The following is a 27,961-nucleotide window of genomic DNA, read 5'->3' on the forward strand; positions in this document are numbered from 1 at the left end:
TCAACACAATCAACAGATCGGACATTCAATAAACAATGCCATAGAAATTATGACTGTAGAAGCAGGCAGAAATCTGAAAAGAGAATTGAAGCAAAGTATATGTATTAATATGACTTAAGCCTCCCCCATGCTATTTTCCTTAGCTGCTGTTTCGGGATCCTGGTGACCAGTGCATTTTTGATGAGCTACATGTTAATTTCCTCAATGCGGCAAATAGCAGCTTCAAAAGCCATTCATGAAAGTAGTGCAAGGAAAGAGGTCGAAGCCCCCCTTTTGTGCCTAATCTGAATTAGCCACCCCCTTCCCTTCATTCCTGGGAATTATGTTTTAGCACAGAATTCCCTTCATATTTCTGGTTCAGCATTGCTTAGGTGGACATGGGGAGGAACCGTAAACAGTGTAATGTACAGTTAGGTCCCTAGCATGTCCTTTGCACGGGGGCGGAGCGAGGGGGAACTGCGCCCAGGGCATGCGTGGACCCTGCACCCCTGCCATGCCCCCGTCTTCCCGTCCCATCCCAGAACACCATGCCATGCCCCAGCCATGCCCCCGGAACACCCTCACCACGCCCCCACAGAGGCTTATGCCTGGTGCATCCCCCCGTCTCCTTGGCACAACACCACTGCCTTTGCATTATAGGTGACAAATAGGGCCTAAATCTTGCTATAGGGGAGATATATAAGCTACTGGAAGCACAAAAAAAGAGTGCACCCAAGTTACATATCAACTGGTCTCTACTTCTCATGATGGGTAATGCAGCTCTGAAAATGTAACACGTACAGCACCATCCTAAGCCAAGTCATTTCTTTCTAAGTCCATTGAAGTGAATCATAAAATCTAGGCTGCAACCCTAAAGCCACAGTCTGAAGTCATCTGACAGGATTCAGTTGGGCAGCCCTATACACAGTAGATGATTTAGAAATGTATGCTCAAAATGTCACAGGAGTAACAGCGCACATTCTTCAACTTCTTAGCTTGGTAAGGCAGGCACTGTCCACTGACAGACGGTGTGAGAAGATTCAATCTTTGGAATCTTGATCACATTAAAAAAACAAACAAAATGGTTCAAAACTGGATGATTCTGTGATCTCAAATAAAGTAAAAGCTGCCCTGCTGTAGGACGCACAACGGTTCTCCAGCTTTACATCATCTGAAATGAGAAATGGAAATTTGAAGGTATTAGAGGAAAGCAAGCATAAAGCATCTCACAGAAGTCGAAAGGTTTGCTATCGCTTGAGAGTACCAGCTATTCTTAAAAATTATTTGTGACATCACATTAATGAAGAAATAGTTTCTGTTGCCACTTCAAATGTGCGAATGCTATCGATCATCAGTTCCCGCACAGCGCATTATATAGATCACTGCTTTAAATGAGTTCAGGAAAATAACAGGCCATGAAGTGTAATGATGAATGATGAGGGGTTTGAATGTATCAGCAGATCATTCCCATGCTGAATACTAACTAAAACCTCATGAGTCAGTGTTTCCAGTACCAATGCAGTAAGATTTGACAGTTTGGGGTATCTGCACTATGAAGAAATGGACACATTCTATTATCCTCAAAGATTTTTTTTCCTGGCTGTAGCAGCGCAAGAGTTTGCGCTATTTTGAAAAAGACCCTTTCCCTCTGGATGAACTAGGAGCAAGCCTTTACCTCTGAAGACATACAGGTATCATCAAAAGACACTTTCGAGCACGACAGGTAAGCATCCGTGAAAGTGATATCGTCCAGTTCAGTGTTGAAGTGATCGGACTCCTTGATGACGCTATAGTTGAGGGCCACGCTGTAGTTGGTGGGCTTTTCCGACTGTTTCTGTTGACACTTGCAGAGTTTCCGGAAGGCTGCTCGGAACTTCTGGGACATGAGGTTGTAAATCACGGGGTTGATGGCGCTGTTTAGGTAGATGCAGATTCGGCAGAAGAGCAGGAACCAATTTTCTTGGAAAGGGCTGGACAGGAAAGAGTTGATGACCACCAGGGTCCGGTAGGGCATCCACAGTAATGCAAACAAAATCACAACCACGGCCAGCATCTTGGTGACCTTGGAAGAAATGAAAGGGTATATGAAAAGGTCAGCAACAAAAATGTATTAAGCTGACAAGCAGTAGCGAAAACCATCATGCAGTGGTCCTCAGTGTGGTGTCCATGAGTACCAGGGAACCTGCTGATGGGTTTCTTGTACCCAATAGTCCCTTTAACTGTGGTGGGGAGCTGCACAGAAGTTCCCCACCACTGAGGGCCACAAAGCTGCCTTTGAGAACTCTGCAAGTGCTGATGGCCACCCAATCTGCAAGGCACCAACATTTACAGGGAACATTGCTTGTCATCCATTTGCTCCTTCTCCTAAGAGTCCCTTCCTCAAAGCCAACACTCAGTCCTAGATTTCTTCTACCTATCTGGATCATAGGGTTGTTAGCTTCCTAACAATCTCCCAACATTGCAACTGAACTATAGACTACAGAGCTAGGTCCCCCTGGATAAAATTCAAACTTTTGAGGTTTGAATCTGCAGCACTACATTGCACTGAGGTCCCTCCCTCTGTCCTCTCCAGGCTCCTCCCCCAAATCTTCAAGAATTCCACAGCCTGATTTGGTGACTGAAAATGAGGCACTTCAGAAGAACCCATTAGGCACCACCATTTTGTCTGCAAGGAGAATCTGGCCAACATGACTGGAGTTTGCTTGACTTCACTTGCAACCTCCATGGGTTCAAATTCCCACTCTTTCGTGAAGCTCAGAGTGTGGCCAAGGGTCCCTGTCTCATCCTAACCTCTCTAACAGGATTATGGGGATAAAATGGGTAAATAACAACCATGCACAATACACCAAGTTCTTTATAGAAAGGGTGGCATAGAAATGAACCATGTGGATGGATAACTGGGAGGGCTCAGCTTCAAAGGACAAACACCAATGGGATTATGGGTACCATTTTTAATTTATTTTTAAGTGGAACTTCTGAAAGGGTGGCTGAACGTTACTTTAAAATAGCACAAGCTCCTTCAGTACGACTGGAAGTCACAATGTAAGGTGCCAAATTAAGGGACTTGTGACACTTTAAAGGCTATAAAATTTATTATATTGGCTTTGTTGCAATGATAAAGTGAAGTCTGGATCTCGAAGACTTCTGTCACTATAAATTCATCAGTGCCAAATCAGTTTTATTGCATGGGCCACAGCAAATGAATAGAGGTAATTTTTGTAATGTAGCTTTGGATCTGTCTGCCCAGCTTTTAGCGACAGCTATAAAGTTCTCGGTTGAAGATCAAACATAGCTATAAAGTTCTCAGTTGAAGATCAAACTCAGCTATAAAGTTCTCCGTTGAAGATCAAACAGTTGATGTGATTGCCTGGGCCCAGGGGCATAGCTCCAAGGAGGCGTGGGGCGCAATGCACTGGACGCATGCCCCTGTGGGGGTGTGGCGAGGGCGTTCCAGGGCAGGGGCAGAGGACGCACCAGTGCACCGGGCGCTTTCCCCCCTTGCTACGCCTCTGCCTGGGCCTCTCCATTTTGGATGTTCCCATCCCAATTTCAAATGCTTGTAGGTTTTGCCGGATCTGAATGAGTCTCAGGACTAGCCATCCTAGGTTACTATGGTAGTAAAATAATTCTGATGATTCAAAACCTGTGGAATCCTTTTGCCATTTTGTGAAGAATTTATATATGATTGTTCACTTGGTACCCAATGAACTTCTTTGTTCATTGCAGCAGTGGTGTAGTGGTGTACTCTAATCTGGGGGAACCGGGTTTGATTCCCAGCTCTGCCGCCTGAGCTGTGGAGGCTTATCTGGGGAATTCAGACTAGCCTGTACACTCCAACACACGCCAGCTGGGTGACCTTGAACTAGTCACAGCTTCTCGGAGCTCTCTCAGCCCCACCCACCTCACTGGGTGTTTGTTGTGAGGGGGGAAGGGCAAGGAGATTGTAAGCCCCTTTGAGTCTCCTACAGGAGAGAAAGGGGGGATATAAATCCAACTCTTCTTCTAAAAAAGAACACAGATGCACTCTGCAGGTTTTGAATCCTCAAAAATATTTTACTGCTATCTTAACCCTTGCAAATAAGTCATCATGACTCTGCAGCTACCAAATAAGTCATCGTGACTCTGTAGAAAGGGTAATGGGGTTCAAGGATATTTTACTGGCTTGTGATTTTAGCAATCCCATGACACCATCCAATTGTAGCCAGTGAAGAGTCTTCTTGATCTTAGTGCATTCCTTCATGAAAAAGCGGTCTGAAAAATGAGAGGCATTATTTTAACCAGCTTGAACTCAGTGTCTCTGAGTCATCAATATAACAGAAAATGCTACTTTGTGGTGGAACTATATAGTAATGGCAGACAGATGAAAAAAATCTACTGATTTCAATTGCTGGCAGAGGAGAGGACAGGGCAGATGCTGGAGAGAGGCTGGGAACCACCCTGCCTGTCCATGTGTTCTCCAGCTCTGCTCCCTACGCTGACTATGCAATCCTGGCCAGCTTTTAACATGTGGCCGGTGCAAAGGACAGACCATCTTCCTTGCCTCTCCCCAGGACAGCAATGGCAGCCCAGGGTGAGTCCCGTGCTGCTCTTTCTTCTCAAAGTGTTTGAAGGAAACTGTGTGACTCTCTTTGATGCGAATGTCTTCCAAATAAGGCCACTCCTACTTGGAAGTAACTAAATGTTACCAAATCCCCTGGCCCAGATTGCATTCACCCAAGAGTTCTTAAAGAGCTCAAGCATGAAATTGCTGATCTTCTCACTTTAATATGCACCGATCCCTGAATCAGAAATCTGATCCTGAAGCAAGACTGGAAGATGGCCAATGTCACACCAATCTGGGAAGCGATCAGGACCTCGAAATTACAGGCCAGTCAGTTTGACATTACCTGTTCCCGGTAAATTGCAGAATCTATCTAATATTAAAGATAAAATTATTAAACATGTAGAAAGCAAGAACTGCTGAGAGAAAGAGTCAATGGCTTTTGTAGAGCAAATCCTGTCTTACAAACTTACTAGGAGTTCTGAGGTAAACAGGCATGCGGGATAAGTGGAACTGCGGACATTGTTCACTTGGATTTTAAAAGGCTTTTTGACAAAGTTCCTCACCAGAGACTGTTGAGAAAAACTCACAACATGAAGATTAAAAACTGGCTGGAGAAACAGGAAACAAAGATGCGTAAAATGGAAGTTCTCACAATGGAGAGAGATGTCGTGAGTGGTGGGTCTCCCCCTGGCCGATCCTGCCTTTGGGACCAGTGCGTTTTAACCTATTCATAAATGACCTGGAAGTAGGGTGGTGCTGGTATGTTTGCAGATGATAAATTATGTAGGGTGGTGAGAAACTAATAAAGGATTGCTAAGAGCTCCAAGCCGGACCTTTGATAAATTAGATGAGTGGGCTCGGCAAATGCAGTTCAATGTAGCAAAATGTAAAGTGATGCACACAGGGCAAAAATCCAAACTTCATACACGCTACAGGTCAGTGCCAGTCAGTCACAGACCAGGAAAGGGATTTGGCCCAGCCGATAGTTCCATGGGAATGTCAACTCAATGCATGGCAGCTGTGAAAAAAGGCAAACCCTATGCTGTGGGATCATTAGGAAAGGAATTGATAATAAAACTGCAAAGCATTGTCACGCCTCTTATATAAGCAGCGGTATGCATCAAGATTGAGTAATTGTGTCCAGTTCTGGTCACGACCAAAAAAAGGATATTGATAGGAAAGCGCAGGAAGGGCAACAAGGATGATTGAGGGACTGGAGCACCTTCCTATGAGGAGAGGCTGCAGCCGCCGGGGACTCTTTATGAAGTTTGGAGAGAGGAGACGTCTGAGGGGGGGGGATATGATTGAAGCCCATAAAATTATGCATGGGGTAGAAAATGCTGACAGAGAGAAATTTTTTCTCTCACAACATTCAGGAACCAGGGCATTCATTGAAAATGCTGGGGAAGAATTGCGACTAAATAAAAGCGAAAACACTTTGCAACGTGTGACTTGGTGTTTTGGAATATGCTACCACAGGAGGTGGTGATGGCCACTTCAACCTGATACAGCTTTAAAAGGGCTTGGACAGATTTGAGGAGGAAGTCGATTTATGGCTACCACTCGTGCTCCTCTTTGATCTGAGATTGCAAATGCCTTTAACAGACCAGGTAAGCTCGAATAGCCTATAGGCCATTAAGGCGCTCACATCCTACATGAGTTCTAAAGGCACCTGGTGGGCCACTGCGAGTAGCAGAGAGCTGGACTAGATGGACTTTGGTCTGATCCAGCTGGCTTGTTCTTATGTTCTTATGTTCTTAAGTTGAAAATATGGTACAGGGATACCGATGTCACAAGAGGTGGAGTCCCAGTGGTCCAGATAGATGGATGGACCCACATAGTACAGATAATAAGTAGGTCACAAGCAGAATATATTTCATTAAGGTAGAGCAGATGATTCCAGATAGTCAAAGCAACAGATAAGCCCAACTGTATTCTCCCAAGTTTCATTGCAGATTGTTATAGTTATTGGTGAAGTATAGTGAAGACCATGTAAAAATATGAATGAGATCTAGTTTTGTTTTGCTTTTTGCTTTCCTCTTACTGAATGAAATCTCATTTTTAAGCTGGTGATTTACTGAACTGATAGGATATAAGCTAACCATGTTACAAGGGTCAGTGCTATCAATCACAGACCAGGAAAGGGATTTGGGCGTCTTAGTTGATAGTTCCATGGGAATGTCAACTCAATGCATGGCAGCTGTGAAAAAGGCAAACTCTATGCTGGGGATCATTAGGAAAGGAATTGATAATAAAACTGCAAAGATTGTCACGCCCTTATATAAAGCAGTGGTGCGACCACACTTGGAGTACTGTGTCCAGTTCTGGTCGCCGCATCTCAAAAAGGATATTGAGGAGATAGAAAAAGGGCAAAGAAGGGCAACAAGGATGATTGAGGGACTGGAGCACCTTCCCTATGAGGAGAGGCTGCAGCGTTTGGGACTCTTTAGTTTGGAGAGGAGACGGCTGAGGGGGGATATGATTGAAGTCTATAAAATTATGCATGGTGTAGAAAATGTTGACAGAGAGACGTTTTTCTCTCTTTCTCACAATACTAGAACCAGGGGCATTCATTGAAAATGCTGGGGGGAAGAATTAGGACTAATAAAAGGAAACACTTCTTCACGTAACGCGGTGATTGGCGTGTGTTTTTCTGAATATGCTGCCACAGGAGGTGGTGATGGCCACTAACCTGGATAGCTTTAAAAGGGCCTTGGACAGATTTATGGAGGAGAAGTCGATTTATGGCTACCAATCTTGATCCTCTTTGATCTGAGATTGCAAATGCCTTAACAGACCAGGTGCTCGGGAGCAACAGCCGCAGAAGGCCCTTGCTTTCACATCCTACTTGTGAGCTCCCAAAGGCACCTGGTGGGCCACTGCGAGTAGCAGAGAGCTGGACTAGATGGACTCTGGTCTGATCCAGCTGGCTTGTGTTCTTATGTTCTTATGTTCTTCTACTGCTACTAACTCTATTTAGTTGATGCTCCTAAAAGGCAGAATGATTTTAAATAGAAGACTGAATTTCTGGTCTGTCTTGACCCCACCTACTAAATTTGTTATGAGCCTCTTAAATAAGGGCAACTAACTAGGGGTGACTTTCAAGTAATCTTTTCATGGTTGTTATAAACCAAGTAATTTTGTTCCTCAGAACAAAATCCAGTTCCTTCCCCCCCCCCCTCTCCAAAACCCACTTGTCACCTTTTTAGTTGGAGGTCTGTGGTAAGTCATATTCTGTAAATATATGAGATCTGCAATGAACAGGCTCAGTTCCTTCATGTTTTATTCCACCTAGCAAATATAGATCCATTCTGCAAGCACTGGCTCTTTCCTCCAGTGGACAGTGTCATCTCTGACACAAGAAATCATGCACCAGAGAAGATACCTTTTCTAGCAGATTGGATCTGGGGAACAAAACCCACGGAGGTGTGCTGGCAGAAAATCGCACCTGGGGCAAGACCTTATTTTTGCGCACCCCGCTGCCCGGCCTCACTTACAGCCTCCTCCCTGCCATAAGGGGAGCTCCCGGAGTGCCTCTTAGCAGGGTCCACGGACCTGTTCCGCCAGGCGTTTGGCCAGCAGGGATGATGTCAACTCTGCCATAAGAACACCTGGCCTCCCATGGGTACATAAAAGAGGGGGAGGAGTTGAAGCCATCTGTAGTTTTAGTATTTTATGTATTTTGATGTTTTAGGATGTTTTATGATGTTTTAAATTGTTTATTATTCATGGACACCGCCCTGAGCCTTTGGGGAGGGCGGTATATAAACATAATAAATAAATAAATAAATAAATAAATAAATAAATAAATAAATAAATAAATAAATAAATAAATAAATAAATAAATAAATAGCTAGCTAGCCGAACTCCCAGGGAGAGGCTGCAGGCTGGCATCCAGATGGCCAGATCCAATGAGGGGCAGTGGCGAGACTGCCCAGGACAAGGGCACACCTTGGCCCAATTCTTCTGGCTGGTCACATGGGGTGCAAATCGCCCCCCCACGCGCCTACAGGAAGTTCCCCATTGTCTTGTCAAGCGGTAAGCCCTCGACTCCCCGGCCCGGTGGGCATCGCATAGGTCGACGCAGACAGCAGGACTTCCTGCTGCCTCCAAGCCCCCCCCCCCCCCAGCCTCAGTGCTTATAAAAGAAGGTCTCTTGAGGTCTCACCCTTCTGGCTCGCTGAGGGCGCCAGAAGAGACTGCAGGCTGTTGGCTAGAGCCCAGCCAGCAGGGGGGGAGCCCTGGGAGGGGCACCCTAAACTCCTGTCCATGTCCATGTGACACAAGGTAAGCGCAGTGGGGCGGAGCTGAGGTGGGCGGGGCAGGGGGAGAGCCTGGGGGCGTCGTGGAGACAATTTGTCTCCGGGCACCATTTACCCCTGGTACGCTTCTGATGAGGGGGCAATCCCCACTCCAGTTTTGCCTTCTCCCAGCTCCACAGAACCAGGGCTGGGCTGGCGGGGGTGGGGGGAGGGGAGGCGGAGTGCTGGAAAGAAGCACCTCCCCAGAGCTGAGCAGCAAGACAGGGCATGCCACTCAAAGCACCCAGACTGCTCCTGCTGTACCCTGCGGGGGTTCTTCCCACTGGCCCAGAGGGCACTGAAGACCACAGCAGGGATGGGGGTAGGGGCGACCTTGGGCAGGGCAGGGCAGGCCAGCCCCCTTCCTGCAGCAGGCCGAGGGAGAGGAGGGAAAGGGCAGTTAGCCTGGGCAGGCCTTCAGTGGTGCTGCTGCACACAGGAGGGAATGAGGAGGAGAAGGAAGAGAGTCTTCTGGCCCGGCTCACAACTTGCGGCTTTGGTGTGGGGGGGGACATTCCCCCCATGTAATCAGATGGGTGGCGCCTGGGGACATGCGACACCCCATGTTCCTCTGGCAGGTACACCCCTGCAAACCCAGCATCAGATCTCCTAAAGTTGATCCATGCAGCTATGTTGTTTACAGCTGTGTTGTTTAGGTTAACATGTTGGGCACCATAATAGACAGAAGTGCGTAGTTTTCTGCCCCACAAGACTTACAATCAAGATAACATGGAAAGGAGCTGTAGGGAAATAAAATTTTATTGACACTATAAATCACAGAAGAGATTACCCCCCCCCCCCCCTCTGCCTAGGGGTGGGAATTGGATCTAAAGATTCCATGGAGACGTCCTCCAATACAAGGAAACATCCATTGAGGAAGGAGCTTTCCTCTGGAATAAAATAAGTGTCCCACTATTGATAGAGCCATTGGCTGACTCCTTGCATCAGTGGGCCATTGTTTACATCCAAGGAAGCCTCCATCTCTGGTTAAACAGAACCTTTGGAGCAAGACACTGTGATTCAAGACTAAACAACACATTACATGGGAGATCCACAACCATAATAGGATGTTACAGTGGACTTTTTAATATTGCAAAAAAGCTCTACAGAGGGTTGATTTAAACTGCAGTCATGGCTCAGTGCTAGAACATGTTATAGGTCCTAGGTTCAATGGTCAATATGTCCAGTTGAAAAGGTCAAGTAATATGTGATGTAAAAGGTCGAAACCCAGCATGCCAAGAGAGTTGCTGTCAGTCAGAGTAGCAATACTGACTGCCATATATTGATATTCTGACTCAATATAGGGCAAGTTCATGTTTGCATATCTTAAACCTTTCTCAATGCCATTTTCCTGACAGAAAATCATCCCCCCCAACTCCTGTTCATTCAAATGCAGTAAAAAGAACTGTTCTAGGTGCCTGTCTTTTTCCTCAGCTGCAACTACTAGCCACTTACGGGAAGGAGAATTTCTTCCCTGGAGCATTTCCACTGTTATGAATGCACAGAGAAGATTCTGATCATGTGCAAACGATGGAACAATTCTGTGAAATGGAGAAAGTGCTTCCAGGGCAGCGTTATCAGGGGCTAATTAAAAATGAGATCAGGGACAGAGAAAGGGCATCTTGATTTTTTTATCAGATGGACCAGAAGTGGAACTTGCTGGACAAAAAAATTGGAACTATTCAAGTTATTTCACCTCTTTCTTAACTGTCATAGGAAAAAGGATATGGAAGAGATTAATAAATTAGGCATTTTTACTTGCTGTATGTTTTTGCTCTCTGCAATCAATGCAAAAAAAGGTATGGGATTGTTGTATTATAGCAGTAATTCTACCCTTATATATAAAAAACTTAAACTTGTTCCTTGCCAAGCAAAAGATAAGGGATGTGGCCAGGTAAATTCTACAGCTTTTTTATTTAAAGAAAAGTATTTAAAAGACATGCTTTAGAGAAGGACCAGACTGGAAGATGTATGCATGTTTGGTTAAATCATGAAAGACTGTTCAACTCTGGATGTATGTGGGGTGGGGTGGGGTGTATCTACAGAAAAGAGCACTTATGTCATCAGTATGTCCCTCTCCAACAGCACACCCTTTGGGTACTTGGTTTGGGGGTTGGTCCTCCAGCTGGCCCGCTGCACACCTTGTTGCTGGCTTAGGGTGGCAGGAGCCTCTCCTCAAAGTTCAGCTCAGCATGGGACAGGTACATCCTGGCATTGCCAGTGGCAGCAAGGAGCCAGATAGCAGGTGAGTTAGTGAGGCACCCAGATGATGCAGCTGTGGTGAGTAGGCAGGGAAGGATGACACCCACCTTCAAGTGGAGCCCAGGGCAGGTGCTATACCTGCCATACCTTAGATACGCCACTGGGAGGGAGATGAACTCATTAGAGTCTAGCAACCTGGGACTTGAATCAACTGGAAATGTTCCTCATATCCTTTTGCTGCACAGATGGGTGTCTGCAGTACTCAGTCAACTTCTGTCCTATGAAAAGCATATTATGGCCTTCAACAACATAGCCATGATTTACTTCAACGCTTATTCCCAGGCAAATGTGGGTGATCAGGCCTCACATTAACAGCAATCAGAGGCTTTATGCAACTGCTTCCAGGTGTGGAAAGGGCATTATGTGGCTTTTGAGCAACTAACAGATGGCCCTTAATTATCTGATGAGATGAAGGAGATTCCTGACATCTTTGATTTTATCAAAAAAGCAACCGTTGGGAGAAGGTGTATTTCGGGTTTACGCTGGGACATTGGAATAGTGCCTGTCTCCCCCCACCACACACCCTTACTTGGTCTTTAAATATCCCAGGGATGTAGATTTATCCTGGGAACACAGCAGAGAGGATTAGCCCAGCAAATGGAAAAGGAGCAGCAGTGGCGTAGTGGTTAAGAGCAGGTGCATTCTAATCTGGAGGAACCGGGTTTGATTCCCCCTGCCTGAGCCACCTGGAGCTGGGTGGAGGCTTATCTGGGGAACTAGGATTAGCCTGTGCACCTTCCAGCACAATGTCAGCTGGAGGTGACCTTGGGCTAGTCGCACGGAGCTCTCTCAGCCCCACCCACCTCACAGGGTGTTTGTTGTGAGGGGGGAAGGGCAAGGAGATTGCAAGCCCCTTTGAGTCTCCTACAGGAGAGAAAGGGGGGATATAAATCCAAACTTTTCTTCTTCTTCTTCTTCTTCTTCTTCTTCTTCTTCTTCTTCTTCTTCTTCTTCTTCTTCTTCTTCTTCTTCTTCTTCTTCTTCTTCTTCTTCTTCTTCTTCTTCTTCTTGAGGGCTGGCTTTTGAGAAAACTGAGGGTGATGGGAGAACCTCTCCATGCTGTCCTGGGTGTTAGCTATTTAAGCCCATTGCATTTTTTTTAGAATAGAATAGAATAGAATCTTTATTGGCCAAGTGTGATTGGACACACAAGGAATTGTTCCCCAGTATGCCTTTGTGTACATAAGCAAAAGAAAAATACATTTGTCAAGAATCATAAGGTACAGCACTTAATGATTGTCATATAGGTCTGTAAGCAATCAGGAAACAATCAATATGCAATTTGCTGGCAAAACGTAAAATCTTAAAATAAGATAAAACGTCAGCACAGCCATAGCCAATACAGTCATAAGGAGGAGATGGGCACAGGAATGATGAAAGTGGCACTATATGTAATAAATATATAATAAATAGTTTGACATTATTTAGGAATCATTTGTTTAATAAGAGCGATGGCATTCCTGAAAAAATCGTTTTATGTCTAGTTGTCTGGTGTGCAAAAAATTTTACGACGTTTAGAGTGCAAGAGTTGAAACAGCTATGTCCAGGATGCAGGGTCAGTAAATATTTTTACAGCCCTTTTTTTTTGACCCGGCAGTATACAGGTGTGTCCTCAACGGAAGGCAGATTAGCAGCAATTGTTTTTCTGCAGCCCTACTATTCTCGAAGTCTATAAGCCGCGTAAGAACCAAACCACAATACGGTGCTATAGAGGTGCGATGACAGACTTCAATGATTCTCCGCAGAACTGCAGTATCGCAGCTCCCTGGGCAGTTTGGAGCTTCCCGAGCTGGCGAAAGAACATTCTTTGTTGTGCTTCTTGGATGACATTTGATATTAGGTGACCATTTGTCATGAGATATGATGGAGCCTAGAAATTTAAAATACTGTTGATACTGTGTTGTCTAGGTATTGTGAGAGGAGGTAGGATGGGAGGTTTTCTCCTGAAATTCATCACCACCATTTCTACGGTTTTAAGGTGTCTAGTTCTAGATTGTTCCAGTGGCACTATTGTTGTTGGGTTGTTCAACCTCCTGCCTATAAAGTTTCATCAAGAATTAATGACACGAATTCACCAAGCTGTATCATCTGCAATTTCAGTATTTTTAACAGACGGATCGCTTGGAGATACAGCCTGCGGCATACAGAGAGAAGATATAGTGGTGAAAGCACATACTTTGGGGCCCCTGTGCTCATTTTGCATAGGTGTCTGATGATTCTCCTAGCTTCACCCGCTGTTTCCTATCTGTTAGGAAGCTTGTGATCCACTTACAAATATGCTCAGGTACTGCTAGCTGATTTAGTTTGGTTAGAAGAATGTCCGGTCTGATAGTATTGAATGCTGAACTAAAGTCACAATATTGGCACAATATTTCAGTGAAAGGGGAAATGAAGGTTTTCTGTAGGCATGTTGGAGTTCCCATACAAACACCAACCTCTAGACTGGGGCATCATTTTGTGTGTGTTCGTGTATGTGTGTGTTTTAGATTGATCACCAAGGGGGAAAGATAGCTTTTTAATATTTATCTTGGACAAATGCCTGTGGATTCCAATGGCTGATATGAAGTTTTCTGCAACTGGACAAGCTGTTACCCACCAGAAAAAAAAATGGCTCACCAATTGTACCATGGGGACCTACTGAGCCCTCAGTGAAGTTCTTGATATTTTGCTCCCTGCCTGCTATTGAAGCTGCCAAAAAGGCAGTAAAATGGCTCAGACTGAACTATTTCCAGTCTGTATTAACACCACTCCACAATCCATTCATCTGGGGAGGTTTTGTTCAGTAAACAATCCGAAAGCTCTTAATATTTGCATGTAGAAGTGATACTTAGAAAAGAAAGTGGCTTTGTTACTGTTTCCTTCCTCTCTTCAGGTCTCCTTCTTTATGTTACAAGAGCTTTTCTCTTGAAGTTGAAGACACCCACATGTGTACAGCATTCCCAATTATAAATTGTTGTTTTCTTACAATTTCATCTTTGTGGTGTCAGGAAAAGGCTCAGCCCTTCTTTCTAATTAGCCGCTCTGTATTAGACAAACACTCACTGTGTCTAAGGGTGACTCTCTTGGTTGGTACTGTGCTTCTAGAGATTGCGGGTTTTCTAGTTAGACATCAGAGACTTTAATGGGAGCTTCAGGTCCTGCACCCCCTTGGTCCTGGTGTGTCATTCTAAACACTAATGTACACTTTTTTGCACCCTATTGAGACAGGCCTAAACAAATGCGGGCTGGATCCGAACAGAATAGGGTGGATATTATTTTACCATGTTCTCTCCTGCATCTTTCCTAGGAAGTTGATTCCTAAAGTGGTGAGACCTTCATGGACCTTCTGTGTGTTTTGAGGGAAAGACAGCCTCACTCGTGGGGAAGGTTAACCCTTTCCCCTTTCCCCAGTTTCCCCAGCAACTATTTTCCACTGGCGGACAATGGAGTTCAGGGCAGGGGCAGAGTTGAATGCCAACCAGTGAGGTTGCCTTTGCCCCTGAATTCCATTTTTATTAGAAGTGCTCAAGTCAAAGACTTAATGGAAGCTTGACCACCTCTTCTGTACCAACCTTACGTGCTTTGTCCAGTTTTATGTCCTGTTTTAACACCCACTCTGTCCTGTATTTTGTTTTATTGATATGCCTAATAAAGGTCAGTTGAAGTTGAAGTGAGGATGAAATGGAGACAATGAGAATGATGTAAATCACTTGGGGTCCCCATTGGGGAGGAAAGCAAGCTATAAGTGAAGACTTTAAAACATGTGACTTGGATCCCCCAAGCATTTTTTCTCCCTGTATCTATCCCTTCATTCTTAGCTAATACAAATTAATAATAATAAGAAGAAGAGTTTGGATTTCTGAACATTAGAAAAGAGATTTAGTTTTTTATTTAATGGAGATTTCTTTTTTATATGGAAGAGCATGCCATTGGATGAAATCTTCACCTATGGTATGCAGTGGTACAACATTTGATGCATTCCATATAATTTTTGTACTATCAGAAAGCCGGTGTAGTGTAACAGTTAGGCTCATTCCGCACATGCAGAATAATGCTCTTTCAAACTGTTTTCAGTGCTGTTTGAAGCTGTGCGGAATGGCAAAATCCACTTGCAAACAGTTGTGAAAGTGGTTTGAAAACACATTATTTTGCGTGTGCGGAAGGGGCCTTAGAGAACCAGGCTAGGATCTTGGGATGCCAAGCATCAAATCCAGTGGTGGGATTCAGCAAGTTCGCATCACTTCAGCAGAACTGGTTGTTAAAATGGTGCTTGTAAACAACCAGTTGTTAAATTATTTGAATCCCACCACTGGATCCGGTTGTTAAATTATTTGAATCCCGCCACTGATCAAATCCCTACTTTGCCATGGAAGCTTGCTGGGAGAGAAGGAGAAGACTTTGCATGTATATCCCACTTTTCTCAACGATAAGGAGTCTCAAAGTGACTTACAAACTCTTTTTCCCTTCCTCTCCCCACAACAGACACTTTGTGAGCTAGGCGGAGCTGAGAGAGTTTGGAGAGAACTGTGACTAGCCCAAGGTCACCCAGCAGGCTTCATGTGGAGGAGCAGGGGAACAAAACCAGATAGGAATCCACCATTCATGTTGAGGAGTGGGGAATCAAACCTGGTTCTCCAGATTAGAGTCCACCACTCTTAATCACTACACCATGCTGGTAACAGGGGAAATAAAGCTTTATTGGGATAGATCAGGCCCTGGACTGTAAACCCTTTGGGGCAGAGATCTTTTTCTCAGGCCTATGGGTCTGTGTACAAACAGCCAATCCATTGAGGGTGCCCTACAATTAATAATGTGTTGGAGTGGGAGGGGTTTGAAGCATGGTTTTCTTGGCCAGCAGGTCTCTTTTCTGTTTTCATTTCGTAGAGAAACATAATTGACGCAGCTTTGGGTAAAGTTTAGGACATCCGTCCTCTCTCCAAAAGGCACATCCAATACAAGCACAACTGCACGTCTCCATGATATGTGATACACAGCAGCCAGTGCGGATACTTATGCTGGGTTTGAATCATGGCAGTTGTCTCCTGCAGTCTTACATGGCCTTAGAAATAAAGGCTGTTTTTCTCACACAAAATTAATTTGCTGAAGTCCACATTAATGGCTAATTTGATTCTACCTGCTCTTTCGTGGTGCACTAAAGCTTACACAGTGTTTATACTACATAACAATTGGATCTCCCTTGAAGAGAATAGTTAGGTAGCTGCAAAGATCCACCAGTGTGCTTAGAATGTTGGAATCGGTGTTACCTACAAATTAGAGGAGCACTAGTATTTCAAACTCCATTTTCTGAGTTTGCCTGTGTCCTTGCAAAAACATTGCAAGCTAAGACTATACTCTGTCTCACCAAAAGAAAAAGCCAAAATTGTAACTTCATTCGCCACATGCTGGAACTTCTTTTTTTAAAAGAATGTTCTGTTTGCGTCCTAGTGCCTACCAGTTAGGTAGGCACAAGGACCAAAATGGAGCATTCTAAAATAAAGATGGTCCAGCATGTGGCTAAGGAAGTTATAATTTTGGCTTTTTCTTTTGGTGAGACAGGAGAACTTAATTTGACATCTCCCATCATTGTGGGCACAAGTTTTACCAGGAAACTTGTAGTGCTTTTCATGAAGAATAAATGCTCTGTGCAGTACACCCTGAGATTCTCTGTGCTTAATTTATATCTATTTATTCTTGTGCAGGGTTGTCATGTACTGGGATAATACATTGGCAAATGGAATGAGCATTCTTGAGGAACGTTTTTTAAACTTCTGTGAAGCATGTAATTCAAAGTGCATTTGCCCATCATTTTTATCTAGTCAATATTTTAAGGACTGCCTCTTCCCATACTGGCTGGTTTTCTAGCTATGCTCTTTCTCAAAAGACCTGTTCTCTGTACCTGCACCTGCAGATATGAGGCGGGTGATGACCAGACACAGGGATTTTTTAGTGGTGGCCCCTCACCTTTGGAATGCCCCTATGTTACTTTCTTTTAGACATCAGGATAAAACATTCCTTTTGTCCCAGGCTTTTAGTAATTACGGGCTTGTAGCTCTTTTATGGTTTGCCTCTGGTGTGAGTGCTGTTTTGTTTATTAGGCTGGTCAATGTTTGGGTTGTATTTTTTTATGGCCTTCTCAGACCCGTTTTATAGCTCAGCTTGTTTTAAATGGCTTTATTCTATTTCCAGTGGCTGTTTTTTTTAATGGTTTTCTTTTAATGTTTTAATTGCAAGCCACCTTGAACGGGTCTCTGGAGAGGTAGTATATAAAAATTTCCAATAAATGAATAAATCATTGGGAATAGCCATGTCCTCAAATAAAACCAGTGAACATGCAGTCCCCTGAACCATCTTGTAATGATACAGACTCTGATGGATGCATAGAGTCAGAAGACTTGCATGATGACAATAATGTTTGTCAAGTGTTCCCAGTACCACAAGTGCAACAGTGGCAGGGGGAGGAAGGAAGGGCTGACGGTGGCACAGCGTTTATTTTAAATATTTTTAATCTTTAACTGGTTAATTTCAAATTAGGATTTATATTTTTAATGTCATGGAATGTTTTCGATTTTGTTGTGACCTGCCCAGAGCCCTTTGGGGATAGGGCGGGATATAAATCCAGATAAATAAATAAATGTTCCGTGAAAAAGATTTACAATAACATGAAAAAGTACTCAAAAAAGACAATTTTGGAAGTGTAGAGCCCAAATGGACATTTTACACTGGCTAAAATAACAGATTCACTATCCCCCAAATGTTTCAAATTATGCAAAATACTGTTTGGTGGTGACCAACTATGATTTTTCCCTCTGTAAATTTCCCTCAAGATTTTGGGGGAAGTTTACCCCTGGCTCAAAGGATTCTCCTCACTCTTGAAATATCAGATTAGCTTCCAGTGCCTGTAACTTGGATATAGATTCTATTAGTTTGCTTCCATGATGTATTTTTACTACACATCCTAGGAGGAGGAGAAGGAGGAGACCAGCCTTCCAGCTTTTATGAATGGTAAATCACCATTAAAGGTTTTTAAACAAGTGCCTTTAAGAATCAAGCGACACAAAAGCCTAATCAGAGGTGCATCTGTTCATTTTACACAACTCAAGATCACATCTACAATATTACATTAAAAAAACTCTGGGAAGCAAGATGACAGGAATAAAGGTATGGCCATCTCATCTAATTTTCTTGCCGAGTGATCACAAAATGGTGAAATATGCCTCACCATGTTATTCACATTCAGTGTCTCTCCTTTTGTTCTGAATAAGAAAAAATGAGACTTTGATCTGACATTCTTCAAAAGACTCTCTTCCCAGGATGCTTTATTATAATCTTGTTGATGAATAGCTGCTTAAATCAGGAGGGTGTCATTAAGCCAAAGAGAGGGTGTTGATTCATTCACACATTTGTGATGTACGTGGAGTTAGCAAAATGGACACAAGACCTGTCCTCTTGTCCTCTTTTTTCTTCTTCAAAGTGCTTCTCTAAATTTGCGCACCAGCCTCCAACCTCTTTAAATGTTTGACTCCTATTCTTCATCAGGACTAGGCGACCTCTTAGGAAGAAAGCCAGCTCTGTGAGTACCATATAGTATTCCTAAACAGGACTACTTAGAATCCTACTCAAGTCTACTTAGTGGGGCCTATTCCCAAGAATGTGTTCTTAGGTTTCTACTGCTAGTCTGTGCTGGATATCAGCTTGCTAAGGATTTGATGTCTGTTTTACTGAAAACTGCAATACACCTTCTAGCCAACTGAGAGTTCAAGTCAGGAGTTCCAGCTGTTTACAAACCACATTACTAGCTCATAGAGTAAGATGCTTGGACATCGCTAATGGACTCAGGATTACCAAAAACCTGACATTATGTTCTGAGGTAATTTTAAATTGCAGATCTATGACAAAACCCTGAGGAAATAATTTTTAAAAATAAAATTCAAAATCTAGCTGTGATTTTTTGTTCACATAAATAGGGCATTTTTCTATTGTTTCTGTTCAATTCTTTCTTTAATTTTTGTTTATTTAATGAATTAGTAGGGCCCATGAGAGCTAATTTTTTACAGTTTGAGCATGAATCAAACACCAAAGCAATCTCATTTGCTTCCATGTCATCACCAAACACTGTCTAGTAATTACCAGCTTTTGAACTGGCTTACCTATAATGTGATATACTGGAATTGAAAAGCAATTAGTGAGAATCACTTGATGATACTGTTAGACCTGGACCTTTGAGACTAGGTTTTAAATGTCCATAATCTAAATTCACTGTGTAATCTCGACTGAATTACAATAGCTTTTTCTAACCTACCCCCACAGGGTTCTTTTGAGATATTTATTTATTTACTTCATTTATATCCTGTCTTTCTTCCCAAAGTGAAAAAGGGGGGCCTAGTTATAGTGTCTCACCCAAGGCCTACAAAAATCTGGAACCAGGGCCGGAGTAAGAGTGAACTGTGCCCGGGGTACATGTGTGCCCTGCCCCCTTGCCATGCCCCTACCCACCACACCCCAGAATGCCCCTGGAACACCCCTGCCATGTCCCCACACTGGCATGTGCCCAGTGCATCGTGCATCCCCCCGCCCCGCCCCCTTGGCACTACGCCACTGCCAGGAACCAGACCTGCACACTGAATGTGGTTATAAGAATGACAGCATATGGGTGTGTGCAGTCCACAGGTGTATACAAGGACAGATTGTGTAGTGAATATGTGAAAAAGTTAGTGTACTAACACATATTCAAGCCTGCTATCCTATGCATATTGAATAGTGAGTCCCACAGAACTCATAATATTTATTTCTGAGTAAACTTGTTTGCATGTCATTTAGCACATGTATTCTGTTTTTGGCTTTAAGACTGAATGATTATGAATGTCGACCCTGCCTTTGTAAATTTCCCAAATATGGACGCTCTAGAGTGGTTCATGTGAAGCTTTCTAATCTCTCAATTAATGATCTCTGCAAAGATACAAGCTTTCGGCATATTTGACTTGATTACTTGCTTTAGTGAAACCCACATAGCTAGCTGTAATCCCACAACAATTGTTCTGGGCTTTTGATTGCTGTCCCTGCGGTCTTCTGACTTTGCCAGTCTAAGAAAGAGTTCTAGAAAAATAGCACATTGGGGAGAAGGAGACAGGCCTTAAATACAAATCGGAAAAAGAACCAATGTCCATTTTGATCTCACTCAATAGCAATTATCCTTAACCTTATCAAACTGAGCACCAATCTTTAGCTCCAACCTCTGGGGGTGAAAGGGAGAAACATCTTTATTTATTTATTTCTTTTTTTAGAATTTGCATTTCTCTCTACCATGCCCCAGATGTCAAGAAAGGTGGCAGGACTTCTTGATCTTTAATCGTTCTGTAGAAGAGGGGACTTTGAAAGGCACTACTTACTGTGTAGAGGTGAAGAAAAATTACAGGAGCTCTTTAACATTCCCTCTCAGTGTGTGTGTGTCTGCATGGGTACACCTATGAAATTATTGTGCAGTAAACTTGACAAAAAAAATTCTTCATATAAAGTAACTAGCAGAACCTGGTGCCCAGAGGTTGTGGCTACAGTCACTAAGAGAGGAATAAAAGGGCATTGGAGAAATTCATGGAGGAGAGATCCATTAATAACTACTACTAATTATGATGGCTAGATAAAGGCAGGGTACCTCTGAATGCCTGCTGCTGGGGTGGGAAAATAACAAAAAGGAACTTGGCTCCTGGACTATCCAGGAACACTGAGGGCACTTTCGCACATGCAGAATAATGCACTTTCAATCCACTTTCACAATTGTTTGCAAGTGGGTTTTGCTGTTTCGTACAGTAAAATCCAGCTGCAAAGTGCACTGAAAGAGGATTTCCAGTGATACCTATGTCACCTTTTTTTGTTCTAGAAGTGACACGACAATGTAGCCAACATTGCCTTTTTAAGAAAAGTTTCCCCCGCTGCCACTTAGAGCAGTGCTTGGCAACAGAACGTGGGGGGCAGGGAACCCTCCCGACTTGACCAGAACCCTACCAAGCCCGAAGTAGCTACTATGAGAAACAGGGTGCTGGTACAGCTAGATCACCGCTCTGATCCAGAATGACTACTCTGATAGGAGCTCTGCGATTTTGAGATTGCAGTTGTGTTTCCTGTCAAGCAGCAAAACACTTTAGGTTTTGAAAAGGATGCTGATTTCAAGAGGCAATAATGAAAGGATGATCTCTGGTACTTGTTCGCGCAGCTTTTTGTGCTGGCAGAGGTCCAGAGGAGGGAGGCATCTGGGAAGAATGTTTTATAAAACATTCACGTGGGAGGAGTGAGGTGTTTGTGCTTGAACAATGAATAGAAAGCCGAGCAGAGAGAGGAAACGAGGGTGCCTCGTGCCTCTCGGAAGGCTGGAACACAGAAGCACTACGTGGCTACTGGATAATGTTTTGCTTATTAAGGGAGAGCATGGAAGACATCCAAAGCTGTCTCTCCTCTCTGTGAATTCCACATTTCATTCATGAGCTCAAGGAACCTGTCATCAATCTTATGAGGTAGGTGCCATTCAGAAAAGGTCCCTTGCCCAGACATTCCTTTTTTTTCCATAGCTGAGCACAGGTATGAACCCAGCTTGCTTGACTCATGCATAACCAAGTTGTTAACATTTTAAAGGAGAAAAGAAATGTCCTTTAAACGTTTTTTAAATGCTCATAACAAGCAGGGAGTCTAGTTTCAAGCAGCGAAACCAAATTGAAAGTTTAAAGCCCCCTCCCCTTTTCCTGGTACTGATAGAAGAAACCAGGTTCCTTGCTTGTTAGAAACATCTTGAGAAGCACGTCTTTTCACCTTTAAAATATCACTCTGGAATTGGTGTTTTACAGAAATTGGTCCATTTGAACCTTGAGAGACCTGGTTTACGTTTGAAAGCACGATGACATGGCTAAGTATTCACTATAAGGCAATCCCAGGTGCGTTCATATGCTAATGCTCATTTTGCAGAGTGACAAATAGAAGCCATCATTGCAAGTCACAGAGTACCCAGATGAGCTCAAACACCAGTTTCTTTTATAGTTTTTTTTGCTTGTTTCTCAATTCTTTTGATTCTCTCCTCCCCTTCTCCCTTCTTTAATCTCCCTTCTTTAACTGTTAGTCTCACTTCTTTAACTGTTATGCTGCAATTCAACTGAGCCTGCTGGCACAGAAGTGTTGGCTTGTGTAGTGCTTGGTTTAGGTTGCTATGGGATGTATGGATTGCAATTATGATGATGACAGAAAGACTGACAAGTCTTTCAGCCCTGGTCTCTTCCTTGGGTGGATCTCAGAAATGATTTGCAAGAAATCACTATAAAAGCTGGGAATGAAACCTCCATGATCTGAAGCAGTCAATCTCTGATTACCAGATTCTGGGGGTAAAAAGGAAGGAACTGCAGTCACCAACTTGACTTTCTTGCGAGCTCAGTGCAGCCCTCACAGCCAGATAGAGAGCTGGGTCCACAGGGCTCCTTGATCTAAACTATAACAAGTGTTAGGGTTTTTATATAAAATGGAACAGCTGTGCGACAGCTGGAAAGGATTTTGTTTTTCTTTGAATAACTCTCAGTGGCGTAGGAGGTTAAGAGCTCGTGTATCTAATCTGGAGGAACCGGGTTTGATTCCCTGCTCTGCCGCCTGAGCTGTGGAGGCTTATCTGGGGAATTCAGATTAGCCTGTGCACTCCCACACATGCCAGCTGGGTGACCTTGGGCTAGTAACAGCTTCTCGCAGCTCTCTCAGCCCCACCCACCTCACAGGGTGTTTGTTGTGAGGGGGGAAGGGCAAGGAGATTGTAAACCCCTTTGAGTCTCCTGCAGGAGAGAAAGGGGGGATATAAATCCAAACTCTTCTTCTTCTTCTAATCTTTGCTTGATTTGGTAAGATCGGTTTCAGACGCTGTGTAATATCAACAATCAGAATTCTTTTATTTATACCACTTCCCCTCCCCCAATGGGCATTCAAAGCAGCTTACAATGTCCTTCCCCTTCCCTCTTCGACCTCCCCTTACATTTTCCTTCCCTTGTTCCTTCCCTCTATTTGTATGAATGTGGGTTTTAAGGAATAGAGCTCAATTCTAATTGTATCCCTTAGTAGAATTAATGGAGTTGGGATATATTGTGGACATTGACTTAAAGATATCTTAATGCTGTACGCTGCCCTGAGTACAACTGAAGAAAAGCAGCCTATTAAATAAATGAACAAATAATCTTTTCCTCCATTTTATCCTCACAATAACCCTGTAAGGTAGGTTAGGCTAAGAGTGTGTGACTGACTCAAGGTCACCCAGCAAGCTTCCATGGCAGAACGGAGATTTGAACCTGCATCTTTCAAATCCTAGTCTGACACTCTAACCCAGGGGTCTGCAACCTGCAGCTCTCCAGATGTTCATGGACTAAATCCCATCAGCCCCTGCCAGCATGTGGCCATGCTGGCAGAGCTGATGGGATTTGTAGTCCATGAACATCGGGAGAGCTGCAGGTTGCAGACCCCTGCTCTAACCACTACACCACTCTGGTGATTCACTACTGTGTGCCCAGAAAGGGCCATCAATCATTCCAACTCTCTGATTGGTAGGCTTGCACTTTACACACATTTTGAAATGTCCATTAGGACTTCACTGCATTTGATGTATGCGTCAAAAAATCAGCGTCATCCCCCTCCCCAAAGAACTAACATGGTGTCGTGGGTAGAATTTCGTGCTAAGATCTGAGAGATCCAAGTTCAAATCCCCACTTAGCAATGAATCTTCTTGGGTGACCTTAGCCAGTTACTCTCCCTCCATCTGCTTAACCTACCTCACAGGGTTATAGTGCTGAGGATAAAATGGAGGAGGAGAGAATATCATCAGCCACTTGGGGTCCTCACTGGGAGAAAAAGTGGGGCATAAAGATCTAAATAACTATGTACACAAAGCAAATGCTTTAGGCTACATGATTCCTGTTGCTGTTAAGCTGGCTACCCAGTGATTTCATGATGCCAGATTTTCGGCTTTTTATTTACACACAGCAGCAACTACAGGTGTAGGTGGGAGAGAAAGTTTTGCCATTTTGCCATGGCAGAAACAATCTCTTGACTCTGTACAACCCCATGGGCCTTCACTTCCCTCAATAAACAACCAATAAACTAGCACAGACCTAGTGATACCCTGCCTTTTTTGTACAAGCTACAAGTGTAGGAATTCGCTGATTGGCTGTAAGAGGAGCTTCAGTTCTCCTCAGCCAATGAACTCTGTGGGTGCCAGAGGACTCCGGCCATACAAAAGCACCCACCTTTGTCTCCTTGGCACTGGTACTTTTTGTTCTTGAGATCCAGGGTTCAGTTTGGGTTATGTCTAGAATTCTTTCAAGTTTTCTAGTCTGGTAAATATGAAGGCTATAATGCTGGACCCAGGCTGCTTAAATCCTATTCATCCAAGCTAAGCAGTTGAATGGTGCAGCAAAAAACCATTTTAAAGCATGGCTAACTTTCATCTAAATGAGATGTCACCTTGTTCACCTCATAATATGACATGACTGCTTTGGTTTGCTCCCTCGCACCTGGCACTCAGAGGTTGATTACCCCTGAGCATGGAGGTTTCATTTCATCCAAGCTGGGAGGAACTGGCCGTGTCACTCCTTACCCAGGAGAAAGGTGTTCCTCTGCCCTGGGAGTGGGGCAGTTGAATGCAAGTCTGCCCAGCTGAGCATTCAGTGTGGAAGACATGGTGTCCAAGGGCACAGAGAACTCTCCACACAGCCCTCTTCCCCCCACAAAAACACCCCACGTGAGAGATCCTTTTCTTAATTGCCTCCTCAAAGGTGCGCAATCAGAACCCTTGTGCAATGAAACCTTGGACCATTACAGGCTTGGTTGCACTGTTTACAAGTTGTTTCTTTTCAGCTTCCTGCATTGCATATTTAGTGACAAATAGTTTGAACAAGAACAATATGCAGAAAAGGAACTTTCCCAGCTGTGGCTATGGGTTCCCCCCTCTCGCACGGATACCCCAAGCCCACCCCTGACTGTACCTGCAGGTACGGGCAGCTGATATGCAGCGCAATCCAGGCAGTTTTGAGACACGTCTTGAAAACGTTATGTACAAATTGGCTGTATACAGACAAAGAAGACACGTTGGGCTGCATAAGAATGATCCGGTTCAGCACTCCAGTAGTGGAAAGCCATATACCACTAGGAAACTCATAACTACAACATGCACCCTTATTTATCCTGTTGCTTATCTCCATCACACAAAGGTAAACTATCTTTGAACACGGAAGTTTCATTTCTAACAATCCAGCAGGAAAAGCTTAGCACAAATACAAAGTTAATTTCCAAGAACTCGATGAGAGACATTTTTCCTACCTGCCTTCTAGAAGCCACTGCACTATTGATACCCTTGTTCATTCCTTTGGTCTTGTTTGGGGGACCCAAATCATTCTTCTTTGAGTTTTCTTTGGGGTCTGAAGGAATAGGATTCAGGAACAAGATCCTGGCAATCAGCCCATATAGGACGGTAGCTAGTATCATTGGCATCACATAAAATATTCCAAAGTCCATCATATAAATTGGAGAATAGTAGCTCCGAGGAACCCTATACCCGCAGGACACCACCGTGGCATCTTTGTAGGCTACTGTGTTGAGATCTAGCAAGAAAAACCAGAGCAGGCAGTAAATGGAGGTGAACGCCCAGACAAAAGCAATGATCTTTTTGGCCCTAGAGAAAGTACATAAAAACTGGGCTTTGATTGGGTGACAAATAGCTATGTACCTCTCAACAGTGAAGGCGGTGATGGAGCAAGAAGAAGCATTGATGCCAAGGTACTGGAGGTACGTGATGCAGAGACATCCAATATACCCATAGACCCAAGATCCGTATATGCTCTCTGTGATGTTTGGGAGTCCTGCAGCCACAAGCACCATGAGGTCTGCTACCGCCAAGCTCACCAGATAACAATTTGTGGGGGTCCTCATGTGTTTCGTTCTGAGCACCACCAGCACCACCATGATGTTGCCTACAATGCCTAATCCGCAGATGAGGAGGACCAAAAAGATGGTGACCACTTGGTATTCAATGGTGACTGCCTCCCGGCTTGGCAGAAATCCTGTTTGGTTCTGGTCATTGCCCGTGCCGTTCTCCATCTTCAGCCAGCTAGTTCTGTCCACCAGCCATGCAGTCAGCACATTTTCTCCTTGTCTCCCTAAGAAAAGTTGACCACAGTGAACAGCATATGAGATGTAGCTCCCTTGTACACCTCCCTTCTTCATTTCCAAGTGTTTAGGATCTCCCTCCCTGGTACACACACACAACTTTACCACCCATACAAGTAGGTTCATCTTGCAGTCAATTTCATGATATCCTTGTGGTTTAAAGCCAAATTAGCTATGAAACCACTTAGAGAGACTGGCTGTGGTGGGTTTTCCAGGCTGTGTGGCCGTGGTCTGGTGGATCTTGTTCCTAACATTTCAGTGTGTAACAGACTTCCCTCTGTGATACACCTCTGAAGATGCCAGCCACAGATGCAGGCAAAACGTTAGGAACAAGATCCATCAGACCACGGCCACACAGCCCAGAAAACCCACCACAACCAGTTGAATCCAGCCGTGAAAGCTTTCGACAAAACACTTAGAGAGTTTTCCAAGTGCACAGTTGGATGCAACAGGAGAAAAGAGAAATGTAAAGTTAGGGTTGTCTCTTTTCGCTACTGGGCATTTTAGGGCAGGAAACAAAAGCTGAAGACAATTTGGGGAAGGGAGGTTTAAAATATCATCCGCAGCACTCACTAGGCAAAATCCACAGTGAGGATTTTGAAAAGGATTGCATGGATATAATAAAGACTCAGCTAGATGATTCTGTCATTCCTAATGCAACTCTAAAACTATCGTCTGTCTGCAGCCAAACAGGACCTCTGGGCTGGATCGATTATTCTCTTTCAGATCAAAGTATCCTTCCTAGGTGGCAAGCCCAAAGCAACAAAAGAGGGCAAAGGAAGGAATGGTCTGTCTGTCAAGACCATTAGAGTCACAGCCCTCTCATGTGGCAGTGTATGATCTAATGGGAAGCATGCATTAATCAGCACCACACCGACTTTGACACCGTTTCGTTTCCTCCCCTGTCCCCATATAAAAGATGCTATAAAGAACTTACCTTAGGCTCTGAAAGGACCAGGTGTCTGTTCAGAGGCGACGGTGTGAGCTCTGTCACAACTTTTCCAGGCCAGAGGACACCCCGTGCTCCTCGCTTCACTCCTCAACCATTCTACACAGCTCCTTGGTTGAGCTTTAGCGTACCAGCATCCTCGCAACCCTTCCAGCAGATGTGACTGATCGCCTCAGAGCTCCTAAGCTATCAGATCGCAAATGATTAGGATGACTTTAAAAAAAATAAAAAGATAAGGATAGGGAAAACGAGAGGAAAAACACACAGAGGGACATCAGTTTTCTCAGGAGTGCTCATAGGAAACACAAACAGTGATGTCGCGCTTGTGTTCCCTTATGAAACTACATCCAGAATGTGTGCCTGGTAACCCACTCTCTCTCCTCCTGCTTTTCCTCTAACCTGCTACGAATTTTCACACTTCAGGGAGAGGGGGAGAGAAAGAGAGAGAAAGGGAATAGCCTCCAAGTCTCTCCCCCCCGCCCCCCTTTCCTTTTCAGGGTTTTATTAAAGAACCACAGCCAGTTTCTTTCGGCCCTTTCCGTTCCTTTTTATTTTGCCGGTTCCAACGTTAAAGGGTTGCAGTTGCAATCAGATTAGAAATCCAATTTTCTTCTTTCTTTTTTTAAAACGTGAGAGACTTTTCTTCCATGTGAATCGCAGCAGTTCCAGTCATGGTAAACCGTATGAAGGAATGGAGGGAAACTGGATGTCGTAACAGGTTTGGGGTCGAGGAGGCTGTTGTTTTAAAAGGACGAGAGAAAGCAATTGGGAAAGGAA

The 27,961-nt window shown here is 44.0% G+C and overlaps 1 protein-coding gene across 1 annotated transcript; it reads right to left on the reverse strand.

Annotated features, from left to right (window-relative positions):
- Positions 1–630: 630 nt before the first annotated feature.
- TRHR (thyrotropin releasing hormone receptor) lies at positions 631–27,309 on the reverse strand. The gene is made up of 4 exons (XM_048508199.1): positions 27,173–27,309; positions 25,390–26,225; positions 1,655–2,041; positions 631–1,150 (listed from the first exon to the last, which is right to left on the reverse strand). Exons 2-4 carry the CDS (start codon positions 26,164–26,166, stop codon positions 1,142–1,144), a joined length of 1,173 nt encoding a protein of 390 aa, XP_048364156.1. The 5' UTR covers positions 26,167–26,225; positions 27,173–27,309; the 3' UTR covers positions 631–1,141.
- Between the last annotated feature and the right edge of the window lie 652 nt (positions 27,310–27,961).

This window comes from Sphaerodactylus townsendi, linkage group LG09, assembly GCF_021028975.2.
Source record: "Sphaerodactylus townsendi isolate TG3544 linkage group LG09, MPM_Stown_v2.3, whole genome shotgun sequence".
NCBI classification, from domain to species: Eukaryota; Metazoa; Chordata; class Lepidosauria; order Squamata; family Sphaerodactylidae; genus Sphaerodactylus; species Sphaerodactylus townsendi.